Source organism: Scyliorhinus torazame, chromosome 11 (assembly GCF_047496885.1).
Source record: "Scyliorhinus torazame isolate Kashiwa2021f chromosome 11, sScyTor2.1, whole genome shotgun sequence".
NCBI classification, from domain to species: domain Eukaryota; kingdom Metazoa; phylum Chordata; class Chondrichthyes; order Carcharhiniformes; family Scyliorhinidae; genus Scyliorhinus; species Scyliorhinus torazame.
The window spans coordinates 141,093,294-141,105,931 of record NC_092717.1 but is presented as its reverse complement, the minus strand read 5'-3'; the positions used below and the strand labels follow the sequence as shown (position 1 = coordinate 141,105,931).

Sequence of the window (12,638 nt, the reverse complement as noted above, 5' to 3'; positions counted from 1 at the left end):
AATTACTGATTAGAATGTGAAGAATGGTTGGAATGTGAGTCTTTACAGGTAAACAAAATCTTCACAGGAACAAACAGTGTGAGTGGAGTGAGTGATAATCACCGGTAATCGGAGTGTGAATTGTCTCAAGCTAGTTAGTAAAATTCTGCAAACCTGGATAATATGGTGGGGGTTACATGTAATGTGATATGAACCCGCGATCCCGGTTGAGGCTGTCATCATGTGTGCGGAACCTGGCTACCAGTTTCTGCTCGGCGATTCTGCATTGTTTTGTGTCTTGAAAGTCGCCTTCTTTGGTGCAAATGTTACTTGCCACTTATCAGCCCAAGCCTGAATGTTGGCTAGGCATTTGGACATGGACTGTTTCAGTATCTGAGGAAATGTGAATGGTGCTGATCACTGTGCAGTCATCAGCAAACATCCCCACTTCTGACTATATGATGGAGGGAAGGTTATTGATGAAACCTATGACACTATCCTGAGAAATTTTTGGGGCTGAGCTGAATTATCTCCACGATGCCCAAGGGGCTGCCGCGCAGTCAGGGGCGTAGGCGCGGGCGTTCTGTGATGCCACATCAAACGAGGCCGCGAGGGCCCGTGCCTCTTTGAGGCCTAGTGTGTCTCTTTCAAGCAATCGCTGGCGAATTTGGGATGAAAGCATACCTGCCACGAACGCATCTCGGACCAGCAGCTCTGTGTGTTCATTAGCCGCAACCGATGGGCAGTTGCAGTTTCTCCCCAGTATCACAGAGCACTGTAGAATTCGTCCAGCGATTCCCCGGGGATCTGCCGTCTCGTCGCAAGCTGATGGTGTGCGTAGACCTGGTTGACGGGCCGAATGTAGATTCCTATTAGCATCGCGATCGCCGTCGGGAAATCTTCCGCATCCTCTATAAACGTGTAGATATCAGGGCTCACCCTGGCATGCAGGAACTGGATTTTCTGTTCCTCTGTAGGTATGCCGGGGGTCGTCCAGAGGTATCCCTGGCAACATGCTAACCAATGTTTAAAAGTGGCCGCTGCGTTTGTCGCGTGGGGGTTGATTGCAGACACTCTGGCAGGATTCGGAGCTCCATGTCCTTAAAGGTTTGCGTAATAAATTGTAGCACAATCAATCACTCACGAGACGAGATGAGAAAGAGTCGAACGATGGCTTTATTACGCAGACTTGTCCCCCAGCAGCAGTTACAGAATGCGGCTGCTGTGAGAACCCGGGCTCTTATACTCCGCCTTACTGAGTGGAGCCAGTAGGCGGCTGATCCAACCGGGATCCAGTGTCTATCCACCAATAGCCTCTCGGCATCCCAGTGTACCTTAATACCCCTAATACATACCACCACACCCCTATCAGGGGGTGGGAGGTTTGCTGCAACAAGGGCAATATTTTCTGCCGGGGTTCATTGGTTATGTCGCTTCCATTATGAGGGCTCCTGCGGGAGCCCACTGGGGGCCAGCAAGGTTTACCTGATGGTCTCTCCACATGGCAGGCAGTCCTGCCAACACAAGTAAAACATCTGCAGTGCAGTTGGGAAGCAGGATTGCCAAGGTTATATGGCTATTCGGCTTATGAGTAGTGGTGAAGTTTAACAATGTACCTTCATACAGGATCAACTCTGGTGATTATTTTTGCTTCGTAAATCTGAGACTGGCATTTATTTTTGGAGCTGGGCCTGACAATTTCTGAGAATACTGTAGCTGGAAAAAAGGTTGAAATACTAAATGATCATGCATTCAGCCTTGCATGAAAAAAATCTGTACTTCAGTTTAAAATGATAAGCATGAGGGAGTAAAGTTCAAGAGTAGGGCATAATAGAATTATTGGGGAAAGTGGAATGGTAATAATGCAGCAGATTTGACAATGTGAAAATATCTCACAATAGATTGCATTGCATGGTAATACTTTTTCTTTATGAAAGGCAGAGCACTCTTGCAGTACAAATGTAATTTGACTTGGCAAATCACTGACTTTGATAAAACAACTTATCCCCCAACTCTGCCTGAATAATACCGCGGAAGATCTACTAATAAATCAACTAAGGAATTAATTTTGTACCTTTTTAAAAAAATGTATAACAAAAGCTATGTGCTGTAATTTTTGCTCACAATTTGCAAAATACTGCCATTGCTGGCAATCTGAAATAAAAGCAGAAAATCCTGGAAATACCCAGTAGGTGAAGAAGAAAATGTGGAGGAAGAAACAGTTGATGAATCACCTGTCTGTGACCTTCAGAAGTAATATAAACTGATTTTCTCTCCACTGAGACTGCTCAACCTGCTGAATGTTTTCAGCATTCTCTGTTTTTATTACAATTTGCAATGTTACTGTAAAACAAGAGCTTAAGTCCTGTGGATATGGAGGAACCCAATAACATTTATCCTCAAGGTGACTATAATGCTGAATTTCTATGCTGGTAGCTCATTCCAAAGGTTCATGGGGGCATGGGGGACATGTTCCAGACTGCAATAGGAAGTGACCAATGTTATGTTCAGAGGGACCAATGATTTAGTTCAGTTCACAACCAATACTCATAGCCAGGATGCAAGAGCTGGCTTTGGGGTCATTGCGCGGTTACCACAAGTAGAAGGAGTTAATGATTGCATTCAAGTGTTAGCTCCCTGGGGACAGCAGGCAATCATAAAGCAAACCATTAGCTTGTTGAAAATGTGCTTTCAATGCCTTGACCACTCCAACGAACCATTACAATAAGTGCCACAGAGAGTGTACACGATTGTCATAATGTGCTGTGCATTGCATAACGAAGACAGGAATTGCCAAGGGAAAACATGGAGGAACTGCTCTCCTCTGATAAGGGTGATGGCAAGGAATCTGAGGAAGTGGCCAAAGATGTTGCAATACCTCTCCAAGATGCCAGGGCTATGGAAAGACTTTTCATGACTCACAGAGTCAACCTCACTTTTAACTGCTTTGCACAGGATAACTGCTTTACCTGACCAGCATTACATCACCTGCAAATCATTGCCTGCTTTGAATGTGCACCCACATCTGCCAGCTTCCAACCAGAGTTACCTCAATACCAACTTCCTCTAAACCCTAGCCTAGAATGCCAAGGGGAGTAGGCCTTTGTCACACAAAATCAAAAAATAAGACTGCCCTGAGGACACGGACTTTGCACTTGGGCATAAGTCACTGAAGCTATTATGATTGGGTTTTCTGATCTGTTTGTAGTGCCAGAGCCATGAGTGCATGCACAACAAATCACTTGTCGCAAAGTAAGTAACCTTGGCCAATCTTCTTGCCATGGTATGTATGGTAGAGCCACCAGAGTCCCATGTTCAGCCATGTTGTTCAGCCTTGGCAATACAACTCTTCCCAGCCAATCAAATTGACATTGAACGTTTTTGTCTCCACAAATGGGATGTCCCTCCACATCCTTCATCCATCAATGATTGGCAATCATGAAATATGCCAGCACAATATATGTTTTGACCAATCACACCACAAAAAAATGACCATGGTGCACACAATAATCAAGTGAAACAGATATAATGTGAACTTCATACATAGAATCATATCATAGAGTCATCGAATTTACAGTCCAGAAGGAGGCCATTCGGCCCATCGAGTCTGCACTTGTCCTTGGAAAGAGCTTACGCGAGCTCCGCCACCCTATCCCTGTAACCCAGTAACCCCACCTAACCTTTTGGACACCAAGGGGCAATTTAGCATGGCCAATCCACCTAACCTGCACATCTTTGGACTATGGGAGGAAACCGGAGCACCCAGAGAAAACCCATGCAGACACTGATAGGATGTGCAAACTCCATACAGACAGTTACCCGAGGCCAGAATTGAACCCGGGTCCCTGGAGCTGTGAGGCAGCAGTGCTAACCACTGTGCTACCGTGCCGCCCTTGTGCAGAAATGTACTCTAACACCTGTGCCACTTTTATGCCCTCAAAAGGTGTTAAATTTCCTCATGCTCACTACGCATTGGTGCGATCCTGACATCTGTGGTTGAGGTGGAAAACTGTGGCTGAGAGCAGTTGCCTTGATGATCTTGATGGCCATTTTCTGGTGGACTGAGGCCATAAGTGGTCTGGTCTTCTGTAGGTCTCCTGCATGGGTTCCTCGGCCCTGCCTATTGGAGGCAGTGGAGTCACAAGCAGAGCCCTGAGAGGATGTCCTGGCAGCTGACCGGCACTCTTACTCCCTCTCAGTGTGCAATGGCACATCCCTGAATTCCTGAGGAAAGCGGGCACCTAGGGGGACTTGAGATGTTTTATGCCACTCTTGCCTTGCCACTGTGTTAATGAGCCTATTCCAGAGGGATGGAATGCAGGTCTGAGCACCTGCAAATCATATGATAGGTCAGGCTCTCCGTGGTGGTCACCTGCCTTTCCATGTTAGATGCCATGAGCTCAGATGCCAGAGACATGGCAGAACTTCAGGCTTGAATTAACTCTTCTACTGTCCACTCAAAGCTCCGTATAGCCTCTGGGTTCTCTGCTCGTTTTTCTCCTACCTGTTTCTGCATCCTTTGCAGATTTATTGTAGCTCGGACTAGAGGCCCCCATCAGCCTGGGCCTCAGCATAGGCCTGTTCCCCAATAGCCCTCCCACTTTCAGGGACTTCAGTTGACACAGTCTCTTCAGCTGCTTACATTTGCCCTTGATTCCACGTACAATCGCTCAAGATCTGTATGAGTGTCACTGCGCTGGTGAAGGATGCGGGAGAGTTAGAAGATGGTGCATGCTCTGGGTCTTGCTGATCATCATCTTCAGAGGTGGAATTGTCACTGTCACTGACAGACTGCAACCTTGGCTCCTGATGACCTGCGTTGGAGAACAAAAAGAAGGACATTAAGGAACATCTCAGTCTTTCAGGACACCACAGTTTAATGTGTGCCGCCTGTGTGGCCATCTCTCAACACCAGCTTGGGGACATTGTGACCCTGCTGCCTGAATAATCCTCACTCACCACGTGCAACGGCATAGAGTCCTGCTCCCCCATGATCTTCATGGCTTTCTCCTCAAATGGTGTCAAGATCTTTATTTCAGGAACACCTCCACCAGCCTTCGCCCTTTCCTCGGCATTGAAGGTGCCCGTATTCTGCAAGAGAAAGTGGAGACTTACTGGCATGTCAAGAGACACCGAACGTCCTTGGCCCCATGCAACTCCATATTGTCACACACTGGCCCAACATTCTAACTAGTATCCCAATCGTCTTTTCATTGTGTTTGCAGATGACGTGAAGATTGGTTGACCGTGAAGAAGAACGTCTTGGGTTACAGGAGGATATGGACGGATTGGTCATGTGGGCAGATGGAATTTAACCCTGAAAGGTATGAGGTGGTGCACTCTTTGGAAGGAGTAACACGGCAAGGGAGTACTCAATGAATGGCAAGACACTAGGAAGTTCAGAGGGATCTTGGTGCTTGTCCACAGATCCCTGAAGGTGGCAGGACAGGTGAATAGGATAGTTACGAAGGCATACAGGGCACTTATCAGTTGTGGCATAGATTATAAGAGCAGGGAGGTTATGTTGGAGCTGTACACAACTTTGGTTAGGCCATAGATGGGTACTGTGTCCCGTTCTGGTCACCAACTATGGGAAGGATGCGCTTACACTAGAGAGGGTGCAGAGGAGATTCATCAGGATGTTGCCTGGGATGGAGCATTTTAGCAATCAAGAGAGGCTTGATAAGCTCACGTTGTTTTCTTTGAAGCAAAAGAAGCTGAGAGGGGACCTGATTGCGGTGATTTTTTAAAGTTAATCTGTACAAGATGTGGCTTTGCCGGCTAGGCCAGCATTTGTTGCCTATCCCTAATTGTCCTTGAGAAGGTAGTAGTGAACTGTCTTCTTGAACTGCTGCAGTCTGTGAGGTGTGGGTACACCCACTATGTTGTTAGAGAGGGCGTTCCAGCATTTTTAGCCAGTGACAGTTGAAAGGACGGCAATATATTTCCAAGTCAGGGTGGTGAGTGACTTGGAGGGGTTGGTGGGGGGGGGGGGGGGGGAGAACGACCTCCAGGTGGTGGTGTTTCCAGGTGTCTAGTGACCTGGGGGGGGGAGAACGACCTCCAGGTGGTGGTGTTTCCAGGTATCTAGTGACCTGGGGGGGGGGAGAACGACCTCCAGGTGGTGGTGTTTCCAGGTATCTAGTGACCTGGGGGGGGGGGGGGGGGGGGGGACCTCCAGGTGGTGGTGTTTCCAGGTATCTAGTGCCCTTGTCCTTCTACATGGTAGTGGTCATAGGTTTGGAAGGTGATGTCTAAGGAACCTTGGTGAGCTGTTGCAGTGCATCTTGTAGACGATGCACACTGCTGCTATTGTGCGTCGGTGGTGGAGGGAATGAGTGTTTATGGAAGGGGACCCAATCAAGCCAGCTGCTTTGTCCTGGATCGTGTTGAGCTTCTTGAGTGTTGTTGGAGCTTCACTCATCCAAGCAAGTGGGGAGTATTCCATCACACACCTGACTGGTGCCCTGTAGGTTGTGGACAGGCTTTGGGAAGTCAGAAGATGAGTCATTCGCTGCAAGATTCCTAGCCTCTGACCTGCTCTTGTAGTCACAGTATTTATATGGTTCGTCCAGTTCGGTTTTTGGCAATGAGATGTTGATAGTGGGGGGTTCAGTGATGGTAATACTATTGAATGTCAAGGCGTGATACTTTGATTCTCTCTTATTGGAGATGGTTATTGCCTGGTGTGCATGTTAATTGCCATTTGTTAGCCAAAGCCTGGATATTATCCGGGTCTTGCTGCATTTGCACGTGGACTGCTTCAATGTTTGCTGAGTTGCGAATGCTGCTGAACATTGTGCAATCATTAGCGAACATTCCCACATCTGACCTTATGTCAAAAGGAAGGTCTTCAATGAAGCAGCAGAAGATGGTTGGGCCTCAGACACAATGGTGAGGAATTCTTGCAGTGATGTCCTGGGACTTAGATGACTGACCTCCAAAAAACGCAACCATCTTCCTTAGTGCTAGCATTACGATTTCAGGCCAGATCCCAACAGTGGCTTGCACAAAGAAATAGGGATTTAGTATTTTACAATAAATCTTTATTATTAACACAATATAAACTGTTTAAGATCACACCCAAAAATAGCTTACAACTACCCCTTAAACAATATTATCCAATACAGTAAGGACAATTCCTTTAATTACAGTCCCTATTCCCAATTAAACATCAACAAAAAACATACAGCTCTCGTGTGAATGGAGGATCTTTTAAATATTGGATTCTAATTATTGGGACAATTTAAGCAGTAAAACCCTTGGGTTATAGTATGTTTGACTGTAGTGGTCATGTTTTTAAAAGGAATTTGTTTTGTAAAGGCCTGGGAGCTTCTAGGAGCCTGAAGCTGAAATTGACCAAAGGAATGTGGTTTTCAGTCTGGACTATTGCATTATGGTTTGACTGGGAAACATTTCTGGGAGTTAATGTACTTTTAATCTGCATAATTAATTTGCTTTTCAGTTTAGGGAGATGAGGTCATTTCTGGGTGGAGCCAAGGAATGCAGAGAGTCAGTTTTAGAGAAGCCTTTGTGAAAAAAAAGGTGAATTCTGATTTATCTGACACCAAGCCCACAAATCTCTCACAGCAAGTTAGTTATAAAAGAGTAACAATATTTACTCGCGATTAGGGTCCGGCCCGGCGATTCTCCGGCCCGGCGTGGGCTGAGAGAATCCCGCCCCAGGTCTTTTGCCCATATGATGGGCATGGACAGGATGGATAGAAAGCAGCTGTTCCCCTTAGTTAAAGGGTCAAGTTAAGGTGAAAGACAGAGGTTTACTGGGGATTCGATAAAAAAAGATTTTCACCCAGAGAGTACTGGCAATCTGGAATGCACTGCCTGGGAGGGTGGCACGGTAGCACAGTGGTTAGCACTGTTGCTTCACAGCGCCAGGGTCCCAGGTTCGGTTCCTGGTTTGGGTCACTGTCTATGCGGAGTCTGCATGTTCTCCCCGTGTCTGTGTGGGTTTATCCGGGTGCTCCGGTTTCCTCCCACAAGTCCCGAAAGATGTGCTGTTAGGTGAATTGGACATTCTGAATTCTCCCTCTGTGTACCCGAACAGGCGCCGGAATGTGGCGACTAGGGGCTTTACACAGTAACTTCATTGCAGTTTTAATGCAAGCCTACTTATGACAATAAAGAATATTATTATATTATCAGTTGAGACAGGAAACACCACAATCTTTAAAAAGAACTTAAATGAGCATTTGAAATGCCATAACATTCAAGGGGATGGGCCAAGTTGGATTATGTAGATTTAGAGTAGTTTTTTGTCAGTGCAGGCTTGATGGCTTAAGGGCCACTTCTGTACTCTATGATTCAATGATTCAGAACTGTCACAAGGCCTGACCTCAAGTACCATGTAGTACCGAGGATGCCCGCACATTCGCTAGCTTGGTGTTTTTCCCCACTGGCATGGATACATTGCTTAATCCCCTAATAAGAGGCCCTTTGATGCAACGCCACAGTGCCACTTGTCTTGGCTGATCGGAGAAGTTAGTTGACTCATTTGCTCTAGCTCTCTGCTGGGTGACAAGGCTGCTCACCTCTGCGATTGCCAAGCCACCTTTGTCCAATGTGAGTGTTTTTGCTTTCACTCGTGAAGAACAATTCCTGTCATTTTGTGATGGCCTCGAGGCATGGCTGTGGACTATGCGGCTGTGAACTATTTTGAACCCAATATTGTCCTGATGGAGAGAGTGACTGAGATAACAGAAGATGATTGTTCTGTAGGAGAGGGAGAGTGGTGGAGCTTAAATAATCAGCTAATGGCGAGGACGGTCACCTCTGCCTGCTTCCAACGCATATTGTTCTGTGGTTCATGTGGCTGCCACGCAAGCCTATTATGTGCATCATAATTGCTTGTATGGCGGCTCCCGACAGATGAGTGGATGTGGCACCCAATTCCTGTCCCACCATCAAGAGCTTTTTCCACCCTGTATGTTTAAAATCTAGTCACCTTAGCATAAACTAGTTGAATAAAATGGCGAGATCATTGAAATATTCGACTGCTCTGACCTTTTTTTTCAATGTGAGCTCACTGAGATGAATCAGGTTGCTTTCAGCAGATTATCTCAATGTTATCCTCGAACAAAAAAAACTTCAAGTTCATGTTCAAGTTCCTGAATACTAAATAAATGCAGTGCCTGAAAGGGGATCCTGCACTTCCTGGCTGCTGCTAAAATTGTACATAGTTCTGATGTATCAAGTTCAATGTGTGCTAAAGGAGAAACTCAAAGCGTCCATTCAGTTTATAGATCAATGATTAGCAGCTCCTCTGTTGTGTGAAATCATTTCTTCTCCTTGTTTACAAGCTCTTGTCAGGCTGTTCTTGCTTTGCAAAGCACAATTTTAGAAGTGTAACCCGACCAAAAGTTACTTTCAGATCCTGCAATTTGTCTTTTGCAGAATCAGGATCACTGGTATTAATTTTCTGTGCTGATGAAGCTTAAAGCAGCCTGGCTATCAAGCAAGTAGAGTTGTGAAATGGATCCTGCTACCCCAAAAAGAATGGCTTCTTCATTTTAAAATCACAGATTAAAACATTAGGGTGCGGGGGGGGGGGGGGGGGGGGGATTTTCAGCCAGCGTTTGCTGCAGGCAAAAATGGCGGTGACGGCGGAAAATCCTGCACGAATCTCTCCGGCGAGATCTCATTCTCGGATTTTGGGAACCTCTTTTAAATACATTTTTTCCAATGAAGGGGCAATTTAGCATGGCCAATCCACCTATCCTGCACATCTTTGGGTTGTGGGGATGAAACCCACACAGACACAGGAGAATGTGCAAACTCCACACGGACAGTGACCCAGGGCTGGGATTCAAATCCGAGTCCTCAGCGCCGTAGTCCCAGTGCTAACCACTGCGCTAGGTGCCGCCCCTACTACTTTACTGCATGTAATACACATGGGCTTTGCATCTGATTTGCATTGGCACAATTAACAAAGCTATACATCAAGGAATCATCTTTACACTGCTTTGTTCCCGATTTCATTTTTTCTCTATTTCCAACGATTCATCTTCAGTTCTTCACAGTCCTGTTGCCTTGTTTGATTGCAGCTCGAAAATGGAGGAATCTATCCTCCATGCTTTCATGTCAAAAGTTAGTTACAGCTGGCACTCCCAATTTAAAAGGTGATTGCGGTCATTGGCCGCTTTTTCGGTAATTGGCAACGCTGCGACCGATTGTTCTGCGACCCTCCCAACACCCGTGGGTCACAACCTTCAGTTTCATAAACCTTGGGCGGATTCTCCGTCGGCTGACGCCAGACTCGCAAAACGCAATTGGGCAGAGAATCGGTTCTGACGGGGAAATCACGGAGGACGCCGATTCCACGCCAAATCTCAATTCTCCGTTGCCTCGACAGTGGTGTCAATGTGTTCCAGAACGCACACGCAGTAAACACAATTTGCATATTATTAGCGGGCCCGACCTGGTATTCTCCATGGTTCTGCCCCTCCGATGGGCCGAAGTCCCGACGGCGAGGTTCACTTGGGCTTTTAAAAATCGTGAAACCACCATTGTGGCTGATGAGGGAGAGAGAGGGGTACGGACAGTGTCCAACATCGCCACAGTTTGCTGACAATTGCTCTGCCGGCCGGGGGGGTGGCTTCTACCATGGCTGGGGGGAGTAACGGGGGGTTGCCAGGAGGTGGGCTGTGGGGTCGGGGTTGATGGAACACGGAACACCATTTCCGCAGCCTGCATCTCTGACTGCCCACTGTGAACTTAGGGCCACCGATCATATGGGTCCCCCCCCCCAGGTGCCCTCTGGCCCCAGCTGAATCAATCCCAGCAGGATGGGCACGCTCCAGCACAACCAGTGCCATCTTGTTGTCTGGGATGAGTGTGTGTGGGGATTGTAATGTGTATATGCGACTGCAGCTTGTCAGCCTCCCGAGAGTTAATCACGCACCCGGTGAATGCTGCCCCGTTTCTGATTGGAATCAATTGTGTTTCACATGGTGCTGGCCCATCCACAGTTGCTGAATCGGTCCAGGTCCAACACTAATTTTGCTGTCATGGAAGTCCTCAATTTGTGCCCTCGCGCCAACGCTTAGGGATGGATTCTCCGATCGCAGGCGCCAAAATCGCGTTCGGCCGGAGAATGCATTTTTAAGCTGGAATCGGGGACGGTGCAGTTTTTCTGATGCTTCACGCCATCGGGACGGCCTCAGGACGTCACCTGAGGCCTCCCCCAATGCTCCGCACCTGATGGGCCGAGGCCCCGACAGCGTGGGGCGCGTGTCCTCACAACTTTCGGGGACCTCGCTGTGGACTGTCGTCTGGCGCTGCCACAGTCGGGGGATAGGGGTGGGGAGAGCCATTCCGCTGGCAGGGTAAACTTCGGCAGGGGCTGGTCCGGGGGTGGTGAGAGGGGCTACAGGGGGACGGTTTTTGGCAGGCCGGGTCCGCGCGTGGTCGGTGCCATGTTGTATGACATGGCCGCCGCCATGCGCATGCACGGCCACAGAACCGCCCATTCTGCAGCCATATCCGCAGGTAAAGCCGAGGGCCTTACACGGCGCAGCTGCTAGCCTCCCATCAGACGGAGGATCGGTGCAGGGGTGGCGCTGACTTTTTGGTTGTAAGACCAGATTGATCCTGCAGACATAGCCACAGAATCGGAGAATCCAGCACTTAGTCTCAGGAACAGAAAATCCCACCCCCTGTCTTAGGAGGTCCTCGAGCACCCCCCTCACCTGACCTCTTAAGGGCCGGGCACCCTCGGTCCCAATTCCTGGCACGGGCAGCTTGGCACTGAGAGCCTGGCACCCTGACAGTGCCCCTGCCAGCCTGGGCTGTGCCAGCAGGGGTGCCAGGCTACCACCCTGCTCAGAGCCTAGCATCCCACCCCAAGTGCCGTTACGCCTGGTCCACTTTTGTGTGGGCCAGTGCTAAACGGCGTCATGGCGAGATATTCCAGGTGAGGACGTTAGTTCCCGAGCCTCAGGAGAATTTGGTGCAGTCATGTTTAAATTAGCATAATGGCTATGCCCCACAAGATCTCGTTAGATCTGGCAAAGCCATTCCAAGCGTCGTAAATCTCACGCGAGGCCTCTCACGAGAATAAACGGCCTCACCGCGGCACTGAGTCGGACACGATGAGGCCATTCGATCGCCACCTTAGTTAATTGAGGAACATAAAACAAAATTTTAAACTATTCTGTGGGCATATAAATAAAAATGGAATAGAATTAACATTTCAGGTAATTAACCTTACACATTAACTCTGTTTTTCTCTTCAAAGAAGCTTCCAGACCTGCTGACCATTTCCAACATAATCCCTTTATTTCAAATTTCCTGCTTCTGTAGTATTTTTGTTTTGAATGAAAGGGGAAACATTGGAATCGAAATAGGGCCACTATGGAATGTTCAGGATAAAATCCCAGATAAAGATAACGAAATGACAGAAATACTAAATACTTATTTTGTTTCTGTATGTATCAGGGAGATGGGATTAAAAATTGTATAACTGCATTCAAAATAAATAGAGGAGAAATATCAAATAAACTAATCAAACCCAAGTAGGAAAAAACCTTTGGCCTGAAAGTATTGCATCCATTTTAAAAGAATCGAACGAAAAGACACTATTACACATATTTAATAATTCATTAGAAAAGGCTGTATTGCCACGAACTGGAAGATTTTTAGTT

General features: G+C 47.4%; 1 protein-coding gene across 17 annotated transcripts in view; it reads left to right on the top strand.

Annotated features, from left to right (window-relative positions):
- The window catches only part of dtna (dystrobrevin, alpha), a 513,111-nt gene that overhangs the window by 122,043 nt on the left and 378,430 nt on the right, over positions 1-12,638 (top strand). For 16 of the 17 annotated variants that reach the window (XM_072467819.1, XM_072467814.1, XM_072467822.1 and 13 more), the window contains exon 2: positions 5,205-5,303. The exons of the other annotated variant lie outside the window; for it this stretch is intronic. In XM_072467819.1, the coding sequence (XP_072323920.1) occupies positions 5,284-5,303 (20 nt within the window). In that variant the 5' untranslated portion in view covers positions 5,205-5,283. The remainder of the gene's footprint in view (positions 1-5,204; positions 5,304-12,638) is intronic. 17 annotated transcript variants of the gene reach the window in all.